The sequence below is a fragment of the Protomyctophum bolini genome (assembly GCF_963924005.1).
Source record: "Protomyctophum bolini genome assembly, chromosome: 18".
Classification (NCBI taxonomy): domain Eukaryota; kingdom Metazoa; phylum Chordata; class Actinopteri; order Myctophiformes; family Myctophidae; genus Protomyctophum; species Protomyctophum bolini.
In genome coordinates, this window is record NC_137879.1 from 39069508 (window position 1) to 39089293 (window position 19786).

Consider the following 19786-nt stretch of genomic DNA (forward strand, 5'->3'; position numbering starts at 1 on the left):
CATGGAGGAGGCTCTTGTGCTGTGATGGCGTCACTCGCCAAGATGGCGGGTTTCGCCTGGATTTTCAACGGATCAAAAGCCCAAATAATAATATGCGTTTTAATCAGTCAAACTTGTTTTAACATGTTCTTCTCTCTCTCTCTCTCTCTCTCTCTCTCTCCCTGTGCAGTGCTCCCAGAGGCGGACGGTACTGGAAGTGTTGCTGGGCTTCATTCAGCCGCCCAAAAACAGCCCAGCAGCGGAGGAAGGTGACCGTCGCACTGTTTTACTTAACCCATTCTGACCTGAGATCAGATTCTAAAAAAAATGTCTTCTGCATCCTGACAGTTTTCTGAAAAAGCCGTGTTTCTATGTCGGTCGTCAGTCATTTTTCAAAAATAGCAGACCTACAAGCTCATAGCGCGCCACTCGGTGGCGCGCTATGAGCTTGTAGATCTGCTATTTTTCAATAGCTAAAGCACAACGCAATGCTAACACCAAAAACGGGTTCCCACCCAAAATGGGTTAAATGTGGATGGAGATCTAGTGATACGGCAACAAAATCAGCAGTTATAATTCAATTTGTTTTCTATGAAAATTATTGCACTTGAGTATAACATTAGGGAACAAGTGTGACAAGCTGGCCTCTTGATTAATCTCAGCTGTGTGGTTGCGTAATTACTTTTGTCCTCCCAATGTTTTGTCCTCTCTCTCTCTCTCTATCTCTCTCTCTCTGTCTCTCTCTCTCTCTCTCCCTCTCTCTATCTCTCTCTCTCTGTCTCTCTCTCTCTCTCTCTCTCTCTCTCTCTCTCTCTCTATCTCTCTCCCTCTCCCCCCCCCCCCATCAACAGAGAGTGTGTTGCTCCCGTTTCGTGAGTCTCTGTGCGCTGTGGTTTTCTCTGCTGTGTCGGAGAACAGCGGAGGTCTGCAGATCACAGCCACCAAGGTCCTCACGGCCCTGGGACAGCACACAGGTGAGTGTCAGTCAGCCACCAAGGTCCTCACGGCCCTGGGACAGCACACAGGTGAGTGTCAGTCAGCCACCCCAAGGTCCTCACGGCGCTGCTGGGACAGCACACAGGTGAGTGTCAGTCAGCCACCCCAAGGTCCTCACGGCGCTGCTGGGACAGCACACAGGTGAGTGTCAGTCAGCCACCCCAAGGTCCTCACGGCGCTGCTGGGACAGCACACAGGTGAGTGTCAGTCAGCCACCAAGGTCCTCACGGCCCTGGGACAGCACACAGGTGAGTGTCAGTCAGCCACCCCAAGGTCCTCACGGCGCTGCTGGGACAGCACACAGGTGAGTGTCAGTCAGCCACCCCAAGGTCCTCACGGCGCTGCTGGGACAGCACACAGGTGAGGTGACACTCTGCTTTCTGGATCAATTCTTTCTTTTCTTTGACTCCAGGCCAAGCACGAGTCAACAGTGGATGATTCATGCCCCTAGTGTCCTCTCATTGGTGGACAGGAACTTTACCCATCCAATAAGTTGCACCACCACCCGGTTTTAATTTGTGTGTGTGTGTGTGTGTGTCTCTCCCTCTCAGGTCTGTTGATGGATGCTGATGTACAACAGGCCGTAGACCATTTGACCAGACTAATACTGCAGGAGAAGGATGATAAAGTCAGGTTGGCTCTCAGCTCTCTCTCTATCTCTCTCTCTGTCTCTCCCTCTGTATGTTATGCTGAAGAAACAGCTTTCAATTGGCAGTCATTGTGTTAAAGCCAAAGTGACACATTTTGTAGTGTTAAAGTCGTGCTTGTTTTGAGGACAATGTCCGCCCTCACGTCCACGTCCCTCTTACTGTGACTATATGGTTTTAACCACCACACCACACCCCCCCAATCCTCATCCCCGCTCCTCAAAGTCAAAGTCGTATAGTCGATTAGTCGCACGCGTTATACCGCTGTGAAATTTCTGAGTGTCAAGCAGGGAGGCGGTCTTTGGTATGACCTGGCAACCTCCCGGTTTCAGGACGTAGGTACACTCTAACCACAAGGCACACTATCGGGGGTTTCCAGACCTAAGCGGAAAACGGTTTTGCGCTGCGGACAGAAGAAGCTGTTCCGCAGCTTATTTTTTCCGGGTTTTTAGAGAGCTGGTGGATGGGGAAAAAAAGCTCCTCCTCCTCCGCAGACAAGTGGAGCATTTTCTCCATCCACCAGCTGTCTTAAAAACCCGGAAAAAGAAGGTGCGGACAGCCGAGGACGTGCGCAGCTCTTTTGATAGTGTGGCAGTACCCCTCCTGGTCCTGATGTGGTGTGTGTGTGTGTGTGTGTGTGTGTGTCCCTCCAGTGTTGCCGTAGTGGAATGTTCCGGGGCCTTGTCCAGACAGCACCCAGCTGCCTTCATCTCCACCATGATCCACAACTTAAAGAACACATCTCCTTAGGTCAGTCCTATATAGGGACCTTCTCCGACAAATCACGCCGACGACGAACTAGAGTGTGCAAACGGTGCCACTTCTGGTCACCCCGGCGGTATTTATCGCAGCCGTCCGTCTGTATACTCGAATAGACGTGTATACGGATGTCGGTTATTTTTGAGTGGTGCAACCACTCCTACAATCAGCAATGTCCATGTACCTACGTACCTGTGTGTGTACCTGTGCACATGAGCCTGAGTATGTTACTGATTTATACCAGTAGGGGGCGGCAGAAACAGAGGGAGGGGTAGTGCTGTGTAATGACAGAGAGAGAGAGAGAGAGAGAGAGAGGGGGGGGGGGGGGGGGGAATTGCACCACTCAGTTCACACGTGTGTGATTTTTTAGCAAAGTGACGCTGTCAAACGTGAGACACAAACTGTAACACAAAATTCGGACCGCCTTGAGCTGAACGAGAACCTTCCGGATCCAACATCAATTTGCGGAACTTTATCGTGTTATACCGTACTGTACTGACATCGTCAACAATCACAGCAATGCTATTGAAACTGTATCAACAATTATCCCCTGCTCTCTCTCTCTCTCTCTCTCTCTCTCTCTCTCTCTCTCTCTCTCTGCAGAACCCGTGGCCCAAGGCGACAGCAACACCCTGCCCACGGAGCAGCTTTCCCATCATGCTTTGCGTCAGCGCTGTCTGTCCGCTCTGGCCGCCGTGTCCAGCCATCCCTCGGTGGTCCAGGAGAGCACGCCTGTCCTCCTTGAGGTCCTCAGCTCGGCACATACAGGTTAGACATTTGCCGGATGTATACTATGACAAAACCTGTCACGCCACGCCACCATATATGGCCGTCATTCTGTCGCGCGTCGTGCGTGACACACTCCATATATGGCCGTCTCCGTAATATGAAGGTCACGACAGTGACCTCGTCGAACCCTGGATAGCCGTACGTGGAGAAGACTGGGATCATCGCCTGGTTCTGCATTATTATATGGAGCCGGCCAGCAAACTCCACATCTGACCTCAAACCTTTTAGATCTCCATATATTTGGAGCTGACCCACTTCTGACATTCCATCATGTTGATTAATCCGTCCTTCCTTTTTCAAAGTCTCCCTTTTGACATTTTGATACCTGTCCATTTGAACTCTAGACGGGCCCAGAGTTATTTGTGCAGCCGCGCCCGGCGAAAACTAGAGTTCTCAAGGCCTCTTCTCTTTACAAGCCATGAACTCGTTCAAAAGTTACTTGTTATGTACTTTCGACACAGCAGCTCCAACACAATTCCCATGACAGCAGAGAAGGGCTCTGGTACAGTAAGCTTATTTAACCCATTCTGGGCGGGAACCCCCTGTTGGTGTTTGCATTATGTCATGCTTTAGCTATTGAAAAATAGCAGATCTACAAGCTCATAGCGCGCATGTGGTGCAAAGCTTTGAATATATAATAACGTTTTTAACTAAAATCTTTGCTTCTGGGAGGTTGGTCCCTGAAACGACACATTTTCAGATGGGGGGGGGGGGGGGTCAGCGGCCAATTTCATATATTTTTGGGGGTCCTTGACATGAAATATTGAGAACCACCGATATAGAAACATGAGGTTTTTCAGCAAAAAATGACATTTAAAAAGATATTTTATTTTAATTTCGAGGTCAGGCCTAAATGGGTTAATGTTGAATTAATGTCAGAAGATTATAATCCCCCCCCCCCCCACCCCAATTGCGCAATTCGCCATCTGCCCCACATAAAAACGGATAATGTAATATTTTGGCTAAGAAACTATAGCTTCAACTGTATGGGCATTTTACGGCAAAGGGAAGTACTTGACTTGTCTACGACTGTGGGCCGATTCATACCGAACCGAATAAAATTCGGTTCGGTGCTGTAGAGCCTACAATGTGACGTCATTTGAGGTTCGGGGGGGGGGGGGGGGGGGTACCGTCCTAAAGTCGGCTCTTCGGTGCTACTGAGAATTTCTGACGAGCCGAAATCATTTCGGCTCTACAGCGCCGAAACAGCGGTAAAATAGGAGTATGAATCGGCCCTGTGTGACTCTATGGCTCACAGTCTTCAGTTGGCAAACTGCCGGAAGCATCTCCACTCTCGACTTCCGACTCTCACATGACACAGACACACCAAAATGCAAGGATTGAGGGAAAGGCTCTCTCTCTCCCTCTCTCTCTCAATAACCTGATAAGACACTGTGTGTGTGTGTGTGTGTGTGTGTGTGTGTGTGTGTGTGTCAGGCGCAGCGTGTTTCAGCGTGGAGGAGGTGGTGGCGTCCTGTCAGAGCCTACAGAGCGTCGCGCAGCGAGCTCAGGACACGGAGGAGACCGCTCGATGTTTTCATGACGTCATCATCCCGCGCCTCTTATCTCTGGCCCTACAGGCCGCCGTACAGGGTGAGCTGAGCACGTGCAGCACAAAATATACACGGTAGTAGTCGTACAACATAAACATTACACTCTAAAATAAAGGGATTTAAGATCATTAAAGCTGGGCTGTGGCCGCCGCCTGGGTCCGATGCATTTCTGCCTACTTCCGGGTCCAGGACTATTTGTCGTCCCCATTCTCAATAGAAGTCTATGTAGGAGAGCCGCCATTTGGACTGAAGCCCCATGAAGTGAACGGAGTTTTCGTAACTGTCTTACTCTATCCCCCTTTTTGAAACTAGCTCCTCGCCCACTCGCCCTACACACTTCCACTCGGTTTGAGCATAGATATATAAATAATAGAGACGGCACTGGAATCCCCCTCCCGTCCACTTGCATTGCGTTGCGTCTCGGTTATTTATATATCTATGCTCAAAAAAACCGAGTGGAAGTGTGTAGGGGCGAGTGGCGAGGAGCTACAGTAGTTTAAAAAAAGGGCCTATATGGCTCTGCGCGAGACTACCTTGTTGGTTACAGGTTGCTTCCTGTTTCCTGTGTTGCAGATGAGGATTCTGGGAGTCGTAGTCCTCTGGTGGAGCCAGCGGTTCTGTCGGCCATGGTCCCTGTCATCAGCACTGTCTGTTCCAGATTCCAACCACAGTCAGTACCGTCTGTCTCTGTCTGCAAGTCTGTCTCTCTCTCTGTCTGCAAGTCTGTCTCTCTCTGTCTGCAAGTCTGTCTCTCTCTGTCTGCAAGTCTGTCTCTCTCTGTCCGTCTGTGGTCTGCAGTGCAATTTTGACAGCAAAAGGCCATAGTCTTTTGAATAAAATGTAATTTAGTTTTAGTCATATTTTAGTCGACGACAACATATAAGATCTACAAGCTCTGCGGCGCATTTTGAGCTTTATCTGCAATTTTCATAGCACAACACCTGTGTGAGGACAACCTGTTGTCCTCACACTGTGTCCAATAAGGTCCATGTCTCTCTGGTGTCTTCACACTGTGTCCAACAAGGTCCATGTCTCTCTGGTGTCTTCACACTGTGTCCAACAAGGTCCATGTCTCTCTGGTGTCCAATAAGGTCCATGTCTCTCTGGTGTCCTCACACTGTGTCCAACAAGGTCCATGTCTCTCTGTTCTGTCCTCACACTGTGTCCAATAAGGTCCAAGTCTCTCTGTTCTGTCCTCACACTGTGTCCAATAAGGTCCATGTCTCTCTGTTCTGTCCTCAGACTGGCGGTCCAGATGGTGTCCAGGCTTGTGTCTCTCTTCCTGGACGGTGACGTGTCCTGTCTCCCGGACAACTCCTTCCCCTCAGACGTCCAGCTGCTCAAGGTGTGTGTGTGTGTGTGTGTGTGTGCGCGCGTGTGTGCGTGTGTTCGCGCGTCTTGTGTGTGTGTGTGTGTGCGTGTGTTCGCGCGTCTTGTGTGTGTGTGGTATTGCACATGGCAAGGCATGCACATGAAGGTGTCATTATTATTTGTTTGCTGGTTCAAATCTGCTGCCGGGCCAATCAAACGCAAGCTGTGAGAACATGGAACACGGTACATGGCACCTTCTGGAAAAAGGACCGTTAACCCATTTTAGGCGGGAACCCGTTTTGGTGTTAGCATTACGTTATGCTTTAGCTATTTTTGAAAAATCGAAGACACATTTTTAGAATCTGATCTCGGGTCAGAATGAAAACTGGGTTAAAACACTGGAGCCATGTGTGTGTGTGTGTGTGTGTGTGTGTGTTTGTCTTCTCTCCTGCAGGGAGGGGCGTCGCCGAGGCTGTCCCAGTTGGTGTGTCTGCTGATGGGTTGCGTCTGCTCCCTGCCTCGCACGGTACGTGTCGAACGCGAGGCCCCGTTTCGCGTCACGAAATGTCTCCGTGAACGTTGCATGTATTTCGACCCTCGGAACAGGTCAGCTCCATATATGGAGATCTAAGGGTTTGAGGTCAGATGTATATAATGCAGATCTATAGGTTGATGATCCAGTCTTCTCCATGTATGGCTATCCAGGGTCACGAGGCATGACCATATATGGAGGCGTGATGCCACAAGGCTTGACCATATATGGAGGCGTGATGTCACAAGGCGTGACCATATATGGAGGCGTGATGTCACGAGGCATGACCATATATGGAGGTGTGATGCCACGAGGCGTGACCATAATATGGTCACGCCTCCATATATTATATGGAGGCGTGGTGCCACGAGGCGTGACCATATATGGTCATGAGGCGTGACCATATATGGTGGCGTCATGTCACGAGGCGTGGCCATATATGGAGGCGCCATGTCACGAGGCGTGACCCTATATGGAGGCGCCATGTCACGAGGCGTGACCATATATGGAGGCGTCATGTCACGAGGCGTGACCATATATGGAGGCGTGATGTCACGAGGCATGACCATATATGGTCACGAGGCGTGACCATATATGGAGGCGTGATGTCACGAGGCATGACCATATATGGTCACGAGGCGTGACCATATATGGAGGCGCCATGTCACGAGGCGTGACCCTATATGGAGGCGCCATGTCACGAGGCGTGACCATATATGGTCACGAGGCGTGACCATATATGGAGGCGCCATGTCACGAGGCGTGCCCATATATGGAGGCGTCATGTCACGAGGCGTGACCATATATGGTGGCGTCATGTCACGAGGCGTGACCATATATGGTCACGAGGCGTGACCATATATGGAGGCGCCATGTCACGAGGCGTGCCCATATATGGAGGCGTCATGTCACGAGGCGTGACCATATATGGTGGTGCCATGTCACGAGGCGTGACCATATATGGTGGCGTCATGTCACGAGGCGTGACCCTATATGGAGGCGTCATGTCACGAGGCGTGACCATATATGGAGGCGTGATGTCATGAGGCATGACCATATATGGTCACGAGGCGTGACCATATATGGAGGCGTCATGTCACGAGGCGTGACCATATATGGAGGCGTCATGTCACGAGGCGTGACCATATATGGAGGCGTCATGTCACGAGGCGTGACCCTATATGGAGGCGTCATGTCACGAGGCGTGACCGTATATGGAGGTGTGGGGTGACAAACTAACGGACGGGAGTGGTTTTCGTCATAGTAAATGCGACCAACAACACGGCGTATTGAAAGAATGCCAGTGGTAGAAGGTGGTGTGTGTGCCACGCTGATATGGTATCTTCCTCGCTTTCGGGATCTTGGAAACGCCCCCCAGCCAAATGGTGCGCTGTGACTGGCCAGTCGCTGTGATTGACAGCCTACACCTAAACCTAACCTTAACCTTAACCTCAGTAAAACTATACCTAACCCTAACCTTAACCTCAGTAAAACTATACCTAAACCTAACCCTAACCTCAGTAAAACTATACCTAAACCTAACCTCCGTAAAACTATACCTAAACCTAACCCTAACCTCAGTAAACTATACCTAAACCTAACCTCAGTAAAACTAACGCAGTGGCTGGGCGGCGTTTCCAATAACCTGAAAGCGAGGAAGATACCTTATTAGCGTGTGCCACGCAGTCTGCCATGTATGTCCTGACGGTGTCTGTCCTGCCGTCCTGTCCAGATGGAGGTTCCGCAGATGGACAGACTGCTGTCGGAGCTGGAGGAGCTGAGCCTGGCCTGCCTCCACCCGTTCTCCTACACGTCTGCTGCCAAGTGCTACGCCGGCCTGCTCAACAAGAGGCCCGCAGGTCAGTGACGTAACACATTTTAGCCCTGAGGACGATTCTACAAAATGTCTTCTAAATCCTAATCCGTTTTCCGAAAACCCCCTATTTCTATTCTCAAACATTTTCATGTCAAGTACCCCAAACAATATGAAAATATGTTGTTCCAGGAACCCCCCTCCCCAGAAGCACAGATTTGAGTTAAAAACGTTCACTCTGAAAGAATATATACAAAGATTTGCACTACATTTCCACGGTTTTTCAAAGATATGCTGCTTTACCGTCTGTCTAAATTAACCACTGGTTTTTAACCCTTTTCATATCAAGAGGCCCATTTATTTATTTGGCTTTTTAGCCACAGACCAACATTTGATGAGTTTTAGCATCTCAGACCAAAGAAGACAAAAATGACAAAAAGTCCTTGTTGTCGGATAGGATATTGTCCATAATTCCATACTGTATTGATGTGTGGTGCCATAGGAGAGAGGACCTAAAAAAAAAACCCAAAACTGTTTCCTCTGTGGACATTTTTAAACTTTTTTTCAAAACTCACCTACCGGTATTCAAACAGGCCTTTTCATTGCCCTATTGTGCTTTTTCACTGGCTGTCGATTGTTTAAAAAAAAACAAAAAAAACCCTTTCTCTTATTTCATTATTGACGTGTATTGTTGCGAAGCACTTTGTGATTCTGATTGTCCGAAGGGTGCTCTACGAATACACTTACATACTTACTTGTGCAGTGGTGAACATGCATGGCTGTGACGCTTTGTTTGTGTGTTTTGGTGCTCCAGGTGAAGCTCTGGACTCTCTGGTCCAGAGGCTGATGAAGAGGATGTGCGGTCTGCTGGACTCCTCCTCTCCTCTACGCATACAGGCCTTCACACTCCTCCTCTGGGTGAGACATATGCAGGCCTTCACACTCCTCCTCTGGGTGAGACATACAGGCCTTCACACTCCTCCTCTGGGTGAGACATACAGGCCTTCACACTCCTCCTCTGGGTGAGACATACAGGCCTTCACACTCCTCCTCTGGGTGAGACATACAGGCCTTCACACTCCTCCTCTGGGTGAGACATACAGGCCTTCACACTCCTCCTCTGGGTGAGACATATGCAGGCCTTCACACTCCTCCTCTGGGTGAGACATACAGGCCTTCACACTCCTCCTCTGGGTGAGACATACAGGCCTTCACACTCCTCCTCTGGGTGAGACATACAGGCCTTCACACTCCTCCTCTGGGTGAGACATACAGGCCTTCACACTCCTCCTCTGGTTGAGACATACAGGCCTTCACACTCCTCCTCTGGGTGAGACATACAGGCCTTCACACTCCTCCTCTGGGTGAGACATACAGGCCTTCACACTCCTCCTCTGGGTGAGACATACAGGCCTTCACACTCCTCCTCTGGGTGAGACATACAGGCCTTCACACTCCTCCTCTGGGTGAGACATACAGGCCTTCACACTCCTCCTCTGGGTGAGACATACAGGCCTTCACACTCCTCCTCTGGGTGAGACATACAGGCCTTCACACTCCTCCTCTGGGTGAGACATACAGGCCTTCACACTCCTCCTCTGGGTGAGACATACAGGCCTTCACACTCCTCCTCTGGTTGAGACATACAGGCCTTCACACTCCTCCTCCTGGGTGAGACATACAGGCCTTCACACTCCTCCTCTGGGTGAGACATACAGGCCTTCACACTCCTCCTCTGGGTGAGACATACAGGCCTTCACACTCCTCCTCTGGGTGTGACATACAGGCCTTCACACTCCTCCTCTGGGTGAGACATACAGGCCTTCACACTCCTCCTCTGGGTGAGTCATATACAGGCCTTCACACTCCTCCTCTGGGTGAAACACATGTCTGTTCTATGACTGAAGGTCAGACTGCAGCCCTATAGTATCATGACCCGGTCATGGTCCAATTCCTGGTTAGCCCCAAGCCTTACTCATCTGCAAAGAGAAAAGCCAGGTCACAATATAAGGCATAGAGTGCATGGCCGGAAATGTCGGCCCGTAACATCCGTCAGATTTATTGTGTTGTTTTGTGTGTGCAGGTGGCCAAAGCGTTGCTGCTCCGATACCATCCTCTGTCAACAGCAATGACTGACAAGGTACACACACACACACACACACACACACACACACACACACACACACACACACACACACACACACGCACACACACACCTTCATGTCCACAACATTAAAAGCATCATCAAATAGACATTGTTCTGTGTGTGTGTGTGCGTGCGCAGCTCTTCCTTCTCCTGGGTGACGGTGAGCTGGGCTCTCTGGCGGCCGAGGGCTTCTCTCTGCTGATGAGCGACTCTCCAGACGTGCTGAACCGCGGTTGCCACGCCGACGTGCGCATCATGTACCGCCAGCGCTTCTTCACGGAGAACTCCGCCAAGCTGGTCCAGGGCTTCAACGCTGCTCCACCAGGTGGCGCCAATAAGCACCTAACCAGGGTTGATTTGGACAGCAAATTTGGACTTTAGTTTCAGTCGTGGTCTCTTGAGTAGTTTTCATCTAGTTTTAGTCACCTGGAATGTCTTGGTGTTTAGTTTTAGTCGTCTAAATCTACAGTTGACTAAAATGAATATTGGCGGGCCTTGATGCCTTCGTAATGACTGATTCTAAAACGGGTAGTCCCAATACTTCATTCTGATTGGCTGGCTACCGCCACGTGACCGGTGTAAATTTCACCGATAACCCACTCCTTCAATCACTTTGTATCATCCTGCAGCCTTGTAGCTGAACTGGGGAAGGGGAGCGCTTGATTGCTTTTGCAAACACATGCCGTGCGGGCGTCTGAGCACCGCCCGGCTCACATGACTGTGAATGTGTGGCTCCAGGCAGCCCCGTAAATACATCAAGCGCTATTCTCCCGTCACATAGGCTACTTGCCGAGCAAAACAAGGAAGTGTTGTGGCTCTGGCTCGCTCGCTCTGGTGGCGCAAAGCGTAGCTTCTTTTGTGAATTTAATAGTTTTATTAGGTTAATTTTGCTATATGTTTGTAACCGTTTTAGAAAAGCAATAAGCCACTCGAGGCCCCCACTGCGCGTCGGGTCTGCCTACGCCCCCAGCCAGTGTAAAATACCCGCTAACCTGAGACCTCTCGTGGCTTATATTACTTAATTTTACACTACAGTTGACTAGTTTTCGTCATCTGAAAAAAGGTAGCTGACGACAGTTTTAGTCATTGTATTGGTCAACAAAATCAACACTGCACCTATTTTGTATTTTATATGCACACGATGTGTGGAGGTCTTTGGTTTTATTTGTTTTATTCAAATTCTAATGATGAGCTCTTCTCAGTTTTTGAATAGAAAAATGTGTTAATATCCCGTGTTGAACTTATTTGAATCCAGAAAAAACTAAAAACTATTTGGATTTCTAAATGCTCACTTCACTTTGCAAATCAACCCACTCGGTCTTGAGCTCAGAGCAAACTAAGATTGGCGACGAGACGAAACCGCCTAAAAGCCGATTTACACTTGTGCGCCACAAATAGCAGATCTACAAGCGCACAATGCGGCGTGGATCCAACACGCTGTGAGCTTGTAGCTCCGCTATTTTCGGCACGAAGCAGCATAGACGGAGCATAAATTGCCCATTAACCCATTCTGGGCAGGAACCCCTTTTTAGGTGTTTTTTAATCATTATGTCATGCTTTAGCTGTTGAAAAATAGCAGATTTAGAATCTCATAGCGCGGCAAACTTTGAATATTCTTCCACAGCGAACATTTTGAACTCAAATCTTTGCTTCTGGGGGGGGGGGGGTCCCTGGAACAACATATTTTCAGATAGAGGTCCGTGGCCAAATAAAATACAGATAATTCTGGGCTTCCTTGACATGAAAATGTTTGAGAACCGAACGGACATAGAAACATAGGTTTTTCAGAAAACTGTTAGTATTTAGAAGCCATTTTTTCATATAGAACCGTCCTCGGGTCTAAATGTGTTAAAATATCGTTGTCTCTGTGTGGTCCCTCCAGAGAAGAAGTCAAGCTACCTGAAGGCTCTGTCTCACATCGTCAACAACCTGCCCAAACAGGTGCAGCTCACAGAGCTGCCGGCGGTGAGTAACGCACGCACGCACGCACGCACGCACGCACACACACACACACACACACACACTTTAATCATAAATTAGCATTCCTATGCCGAAGCTCGCGTCACTGAATGGACTGGCGATTGTCTGTGTGTCCGTGATGGACGATTTGTCATTGTTGTCGGAGGAGGAGGGTTACATTTGTTCGCTTTCTTTGACGGCAACACTTGGGCATTTCAAACGGCACACGGGTTGGGAATCCTGGGACATGTTAAATAGCGGATTTTACTTCCCGACTCAAGCGGTTTCCGGCCCAAAGCCCTTTCACTTACTATACGTATACGTGGCACAAGCGCTGCACCTAAGCCACCCCTAGATGGCGCTGGATGGCATTTTACATGCTTTGGCAATGTAAACGTTTGTTTTCTCAAGCCAATAAAGCTCCTTTTAAATTGAATTGTTCATGTGGGCCTGTCAACGTAAAAAACGTCATTTTAACAAATACTGTACACTTAAAAAAAAAAAAAAAAAAAAAGATCTTTCTCCGTAAATAATAATACAAATACAGATCTGATCATGTTTTAGTGTGGGGGAGGAAAAAAAATCACGGCGCTCCCATCTTTAACCCATTTTGGGCCGCGGGAACCCCTTTTGGTGTTAGGATTATGTCATGCTTTAGCTATTGACAAATAGCAGACCCACAAGCTCATAGCGCGCCACCGAGTGGCGCGCTACGAGCTTGTGGGTCTGCTATTTTAGAAAAATCGAAGAACCACCGACACAGAAACATAGCTTTTTTTCCCAGAAAACTGTCAGGATGTAGAAGACATTTTTTTAAAGAATCTGATCTCGGGTCAGAATGGGTTATATATAACGTTGTCCTGTTTTGCAGCTCCTCCACCTGATCCTGGAGGCCCTGTCGTGTCCCGACCGCGAGGTGCAGCTCTCCACCCTGTCCTGCCTGCAGCCGGTCCTGCTGGACCCGCCGGCCGTCCTGGTGCAGCAGCTGGAGGCTCTGGTGTCCAGGCTGCTGGCCCTCACCACCAGCCCCGCCATGGTGCGTTTTAGTATACAATCACCTGTTTTATATAACCCATTCTGACCTGAGATCAGATTCTAAAAAAAAATGTCTTCTACATCCTGACAGTTTTCCATTCTGACCTGAGATCAGATTCTAAAAAAATATGTCTTCTACATCCCGACAGTTTTCCATTCCGACCTGAGATCAGATTCTAAAAAAAAATGTCTTCTACATCCTGACAGTTTTCCATTCTGACCTGAGATCAGATTCTAAAAAAAATGTCTTCTACATCCCGACAGTTTTCCATTCTGACCTGAGATCAGATTCTAAAAAAAATGTCTTTTATGTCAGTCGCTCTTTGGTTTTTCAAAAAAAATGGCAGACCTACAAGCTCGTAGCGCGCCACCGAGTGGCGCGCTATGAGCTTGTAGATCTGCTATTTTTCAATAGCTAAAGCACAACGTAATGCTAACACCAAAAGGGTTGTCCCCAGGCTGCTGTGCCCTCACCATGGTGCGTATACAATCATCTTTATTAGGGACAACAGTTGCAGACGATCAGGAATCGTCGAGTGAGTGAAAATCCCAGTCAAGTCTCATTTATCGATATATATTAAAGGGCCACTTCACCCCTTTTGCAACCAGAGCTTATTTTAATGATATTTAGGAGACACTAGAAACACTTTTCTGAGGTTTTTATGTTTATAATGTTTACATATAGATATTTTAGTCACCAAAAACCTGTCATGAAAATGTGGTCTCAGTTCCTTCCCGGACTACAAAATCACACCTCCATGCAGCCCCCCCCCCCCCCCCACTCTCCTCTCCACAAGGAGGGGAAGTGCACTGAAGCATTGTGGCCATTGTAGGAATTCAGCAATCCAGTCAAACCCTGTAGTCATAATTCATTATTGTTCTGGCCATAGGGTGCACATTTGAAATTGTGCTTCTGTTATCTACTACAAATACTATTGACATTGAGTGTCTGCACTTTCTTCCAGTAGAGAAATATCCTTTTTAAGGCAAGTGGTTCCCAAACCTTTTAGCCTGTGACCCAAAAGACAAAATGAGCCGTTTGCCCGGGACCCAATCTAGGGAAAATAGCAGATCTCCAAGCTCACAACATGAAAAGTGTTGCTTTTTTGAGGGGGAATGCTTAAAAAAAACTGTAGGAAATGTATGGGACCCATAAAATGTGTCCACAACCCACAGATGGGACGGAAACCCCTTTTGGTGTTTTAACTAAGCATTATTTTATACTTTAGCTATTGAAAAATAGCAGACCTACAAGCTCATAGCGTAGGTCTGCTATTTTTGAAAAATCGTCAAAATGTGGCACAAATCTTTAAATATATATTTCAGAGCAACATTTTTAACTAAAATATTTGCTTCTGGCGGGGGGGGGGGGGGGTCCCTGGAACTACATATTTTATTTTGAGATGGGGGGTCCGTGGCCCAATAGAGAAAATTCTGGGGGTCCTTGACATGAAAAAGGTTGAGCACCACTGAAGTAGAAACAACATTTTAGGATTTAGATTACCGGTAAACCTTTTTTTTTTTATCGACCTCAGTCCAAAATGGTTTAAGGGGTATACTGTATTGACCAGTCCGTTTCATATTCATAACCAGTGGCCTTTTTTTATTTTATTCGTAGACGGTGCGGAGCGCCTCGCTGCGATGCGTCCACGCTGTGGCCAACTTCCCTGAACACGAGGTAGAGCTGTGTGTGTGTGTGTGTGTGTGTGTGTGTGTGTGTGTGTGTGTGTGTGTGTGTGTGTGTGTGTGTGTGTGTGTGTGTGTGTGTGTGTGTGTGTGTGTGTGTGTGTGTGTGTGTGTGTGTGTGTGTGTGTGTGTGTGTGTGTGTGTGTGTGTGTGTGTGTGTGTGTGTGTGTGTGTGTGTGTGTGTGTGTGATCAAGAAATAAATCAATTTTTTTTGTCAACTTCATTTATCTTTTGATGGTCACTCACACCCGGCCAATAAAAAAAAAAGATACTGGTTCTGTTCTGATTCTTAATTTATTGTCTATTGTCTTTCCACAATATAATAGAAAAAGGTCGATAGTGGGCTCGATAAGAACCCGGCTCGATAAGCTTGATTGATAAGGTTCTAGTTATCAATAAAACTTAACGAGCTCCATCCCTACTCGGGGGTAGAGTGGCCGGTAGCGTGCCTGGATGGGAAAACCGTGAGGTTCCCAGTTCGATCCCGGACTCCCCCAGAGTTGGTGTGAGAGTTGGTATGAGTGTGTGTGTGTGTGTGTGTGAAAGATAATGCACAATCTATGTAAAGCGCTTTGGATAAAAGTGCTATATAAATGCACCACTTACTGTATGTACTGTAAATGTATGTATCTGAATGAAGGGCGTGGGTGGCCAATAATATATTGCTATTGTCGGGCGGAAATCAGTTTTTAGATAAATTAACGCCCCACTTGATCAAAGATCTACATTAAGCTAGCAGATTGCGACTCTCTCCGATCTACAAGCCCACAACGCGTCGCAGTGGGCTTGTAGATAGTATTTCTTCAGCATGCAACTAATTGTAAAATGACTCATACTGGATCTCTTGTCCACTAGTCCCTTCCTTCCTTTTTTTTTTTTATCCCACGATTTTGTAACCCATTTTTCACCCCTGTGTCAATTATCTAATGTGATCCTGGGCTCCACACACCCCCTGCCAACCTGGGGAGAGCAACGGACTTGCTTCCGTCATGCCTGAGTGTCCAAGTTGCTCCTTTACTCCTGCCAGGGGAGAGTTTGGTTGGACGTAGCGCGTGGAAGGAACACGTTATTCCGACCAGTTCCTTTCGCCTCCATCAGGTGCCCCGGCTGGCCACCAGGGGGCCAGGGCCAGTTTAGAGACCAGGATTACTGCATGTTTTTTTTGTGAGGGTATACCTACCCATAGGGGACACGGGGAGAACAGGCAAACTCCACACAGAAAGTCCCTTCCTAACATTTTAGTCTAGTTTTTATTTGTTGCAGAAATTGTCAGTATATTTAGTCGTTGGTTTTAGTCATCAGTCATCAGCGAAGTGGCTGCTTCTCTGACCGGTGCCCCGTCCCTTACGTCCGTCTGTGCCAGGTGATGCCGTTCCGTGGCAGGGTGCTGCGGGCGCTGTCCAAACCCCTGGACGACAAGAAGAGGCTGGTGAGGAGTGAGGCGGTGCGCGCACGAGGAGAATGGTGAGGAGGAGGAGGAGCGCTTGGTGTTGATTTTGACAGGACATTTTGATTTAGAGTTTTCCGTCATTGTCCTTTTGAATGAAATTCCACTTGCAGGGTTCCCCACGGTCATGACATTCCTGGTCCAAATACCAAATCGATTTGAGTTTGATTATACGAAGATATTATGGTATATAGAGTTTTTAATATAAAGATATAATGGATCTACAATCTTGTAGATGGGCTATTTTTGCGTGACACTGTTGAACAGCAAATATAAAATGGGGCTTAACCCATTCTGACCTGAGATCAGATTCATACGAGGTTTCCACTGGACACACACTGGTCTGATTAACCCATTCTGACCTGAGATCAGATTCTAAAAATGTCAGTCGTTCTTCGATTTTTCAAAAATAGCAGACCTACAAGCTCATAGCGCGCCACTCGGTGGCGCGCTATGAGCTTGTAGATCTGCTATTTTTCAATAGCTAAAGCATAACATGATGCCAACACCAAAATGGGTTCCCGTTCAGAATGGGTTAAGGGGGGCACGGTGGCACAGTTGGTAGTGCTGTCGCCTCACAGCTAGAAGGTCCTGGGTTCGATTCCCGCTGGGGACGCTGTGGGCACTGGCGGCGTGTTCCCTCCTCCGCGTCATCAGTGCCCATACCCGAGGCGGGGGGTTGGCGAAAGGGCTTTTCTGTGTGGATGTGTGTGCATGTTCTCCCCGTGTCCCCTAGGGTAGGTACCCTCACAAAAACATGCCGTAATCCTGGTCTCTAAAACTACCTCCCCCTGGCCAGCCGGGGTGCCTGATGGAGGGGAAAGGAACTGGTCGGAATAACGTGTTCCTTCCACGCGCTACGTTCCGGCCGGGGAAATTCCCCTCTGTCAGGTGAAAAGAAGCAGCTTGGACTCCTCATGCATAGAAGGAGGCATGAGGTCAGTCCGCTGCCCCCCCAGGTTGGCAGAGGAAGTGTAGCGCCCAGGATTACATTAGATAATTGGCACTGGGTGATAAGAAAAACTTACAAAATCGTGGGATAAAAAAAAATAAAAAATAAAATAGGGCTTAAGTCAATAATCAAGCTAAGCTAAGTTTGTTTTTTTAAAGTGTTCTTTTCAACTATCCAATTAATAATCAAAAAAGTAAGGAAACTAATGGGTAGTTGCAGCACCCCCTAGTGGTGACGACTTTTGTGACGATCTGTAGGTCATTAGATTCAAACCCTGACTATATCAACTCCTGTGTGTTAGTGTTGTTTTGAACAGAATTCCATTTGGTTTTTGTCAGATTTTAGTCACCTGAAAGGTTTTAAGTGGCAGTCTAGTTTTAGCCGACTAAATATTTTAGTCGACTAAATCTACAGTTCGTTTGTGTGTTTTTGCGGGCCTTGATGGCGTCGTAATGCCTGATTTTACACTCCGTTGCTCTCTGAAAATAGCACAGGGAGCACATCCCCCTTCCCCTAACATTTTAGTCTAGTTTGTATTCATTGATGAAATTGTCAGTATATTTATTCTTAGTTTTAGTCATCGTGGCTTAAGTTTTCTCTTTGCTCTTAGTTTTCGTCAGTGAAAAAAGGTATGTTTTACGTCATATAGTTTTACTAGTCGACCAAATCAACCCGGCTGTGTGTTTGTGTCGTTACTCCTCACAGGTTCCTGTTGGGAAGCCCAGGAGGCAGGTGATTGGTCAAACCACCCGCTGACCTTTCCCACACACACTGTCTCCCTGACCCCTGGCTGGCTCGGCCTGGGAGAGGAGAGAGGAGACCCCCTATAGGCAGGACGACGACCTCCTCGCCCAAACGTGGAGGAGGCCCAGGATGGAACCTCCGTTCCCAGACAACAGCACCCCTTTGCCTGGGGACAAACTCCTTCCCCTCCCCCTCAACAGCACCCCTTTGCCTGGGGACAAACTCCTTCCCCTCCCCCTCAACAGCACCCCTTTGCCTGGGGACAAACTCCTTCCCCTCCCCCTCAACAGCACCCCTCGCTTGGGGACAAACTCCTTCCCCTCCCCTCCCCCTCAACAGCACCCCTCGCTTGGGGACAAACTCCTTCCCCTCCCCCTCCAGATATTTTCCTAACCTTATCTACACTTACACTTAACTTCATATGTTTCTTCCGTCCCTCCGTTCTCCTCTGTTTCTATTATCACTACTTCAATGTTTTGATGAAACGCACAAATGAACAGTTTGACTGACCGGTAAGACTGACCGGTCGGTCCGTGGGGCGCGTGACAGATTTCAGTGTTACCAAGGCGTTGTGTGGCTGCTATCCGTTTTCAGATGGGTTGACCGACCAAAACGTCAACCCTCCCGGTATAACACCTCGTCTACACAGGCCAAAGGAGCGAGCGTTCTGACGACGATATCGTTGCGGAAAAACTATCCTGATACTGAGCGTTGCGTTGGTCTTGGTCATTGCCTAAAAACCAATCGAATAACCAATAAATAGCAGCGTGTAGATCTCTCAACCAATAAATGTGTTTAAGGGGCGTGGCGAAACCTCGCTCAAATAGAGACTCGAGCGAGCGAATATAGGACGGGTGGACGACGTCGCTGCACGCTCGCGGTACGTCAGGACGGGCTCATTGGGGAAAAACATGAGATTTCATCGTTGGGTCGCTCGCATCGCTGCCAGTGTAGATGAGGTGTTAACGTCCCTGCACACTGCCGCGTCTTTCGGAAAACGGGCGAAGAAAACACAGCTAAAAATCCGAAAACGCGTCCAGCGTGCAGGGACCTTTAGGGCTATGTTCAGTTCAGACTGGGCAGCCCGAATCAGATCCAGATTGGAATCACATTGGTTTCACCAAGTCTGAACAGCAGAAAGAAATGACAGGGGAAACAGATTTTTGTGGAAAACACATATATGAACCACATTCGATCCTTCCTGGGTTTGAATTGCTAATCAAATCTGTTCCCTAAAGATGTATATGTGCCTCAGTCTGGCATTCAAACCTAAGTTATACTTCAGTTGGATTTATCTGGATACGACGTGTTGTGAGCTTGCGGCCGATTGGCTATTTTCAGCGGGCGGCGTCGTAACGACCGATTTATATAATATGTTAACTCACGTGTTACTGATTGAATATTGATTGAATACTGAATAAAAAACCGCCTATGCCG

The 19786-nt window shown here is 48.1% G+C and overlaps 1 protein-coding gene across 2 annotated transcripts in view; it reads left to right on the forward strand.

The window, feature by feature from the left end:
• mms19 (MMS19 homolog, cytosolic iron-sulfur assembly component) overlaps window positions 1-19786 on the forward strand; it is a 33949-nt gene extending 14163 nt beyond the window's left edge. For both annotated transcript variants that reach the window (XM_080789558.1, XM_080789559.1), the window contains exons 14-31: window positions 170-248; window positions 831-953; window positions 1527-1603; window positions 2276-2372; window positions 2985-3149; window positions 4608-4763; window positions 5297-5393; window positions 5966-6068; window positions 6489-6560; window positions 8299-8425; window positions 9194-9297; window positions 10463-10519; window positions 10664-10850; window positions 12408-12490; window positions 13356-13520; window positions 15138-15197; window positions 16570-16670; window positions 18311-19786. In XM_080789558.1, the coding sequence (XP_080645684.1) occupies window positions 170-248; window positions 831-953; window positions 1527-1603; window positions 2276-2372; window positions 2985-3149; window positions 4608-4763; window positions 5297-5393; window positions 5966-6068; window positions 6489-6560; window positions 8299-8425; window positions 9194-9297; window positions 10463-10519; window positions 10664-10850; window positions 12408-12490; window positions 13356-13520; window positions 15138-15197; window positions 16570-16670; window positions 18311-18341 (1884 nt within the window). In that variant the 3' untranslated portion in view covers window positions 18342-19786. The remainder of the gene's footprint in view (window positions 1-169; window positions 249-830; window positions 954-1526; window positions 1604-2275; window positions 2373-2984; window positions 3150-4607; window positions 4764-5296; window positions 5394-5965; window positions 6069-6488; window positions 6561-8298; window positions 8426-9193; window positions 9298-10462; window positions 10520-10663; window positions 10851-12407; window positions 12491-13355; window positions 13521-15137; window positions 15198-16569; window positions 16671-18310) is intronic.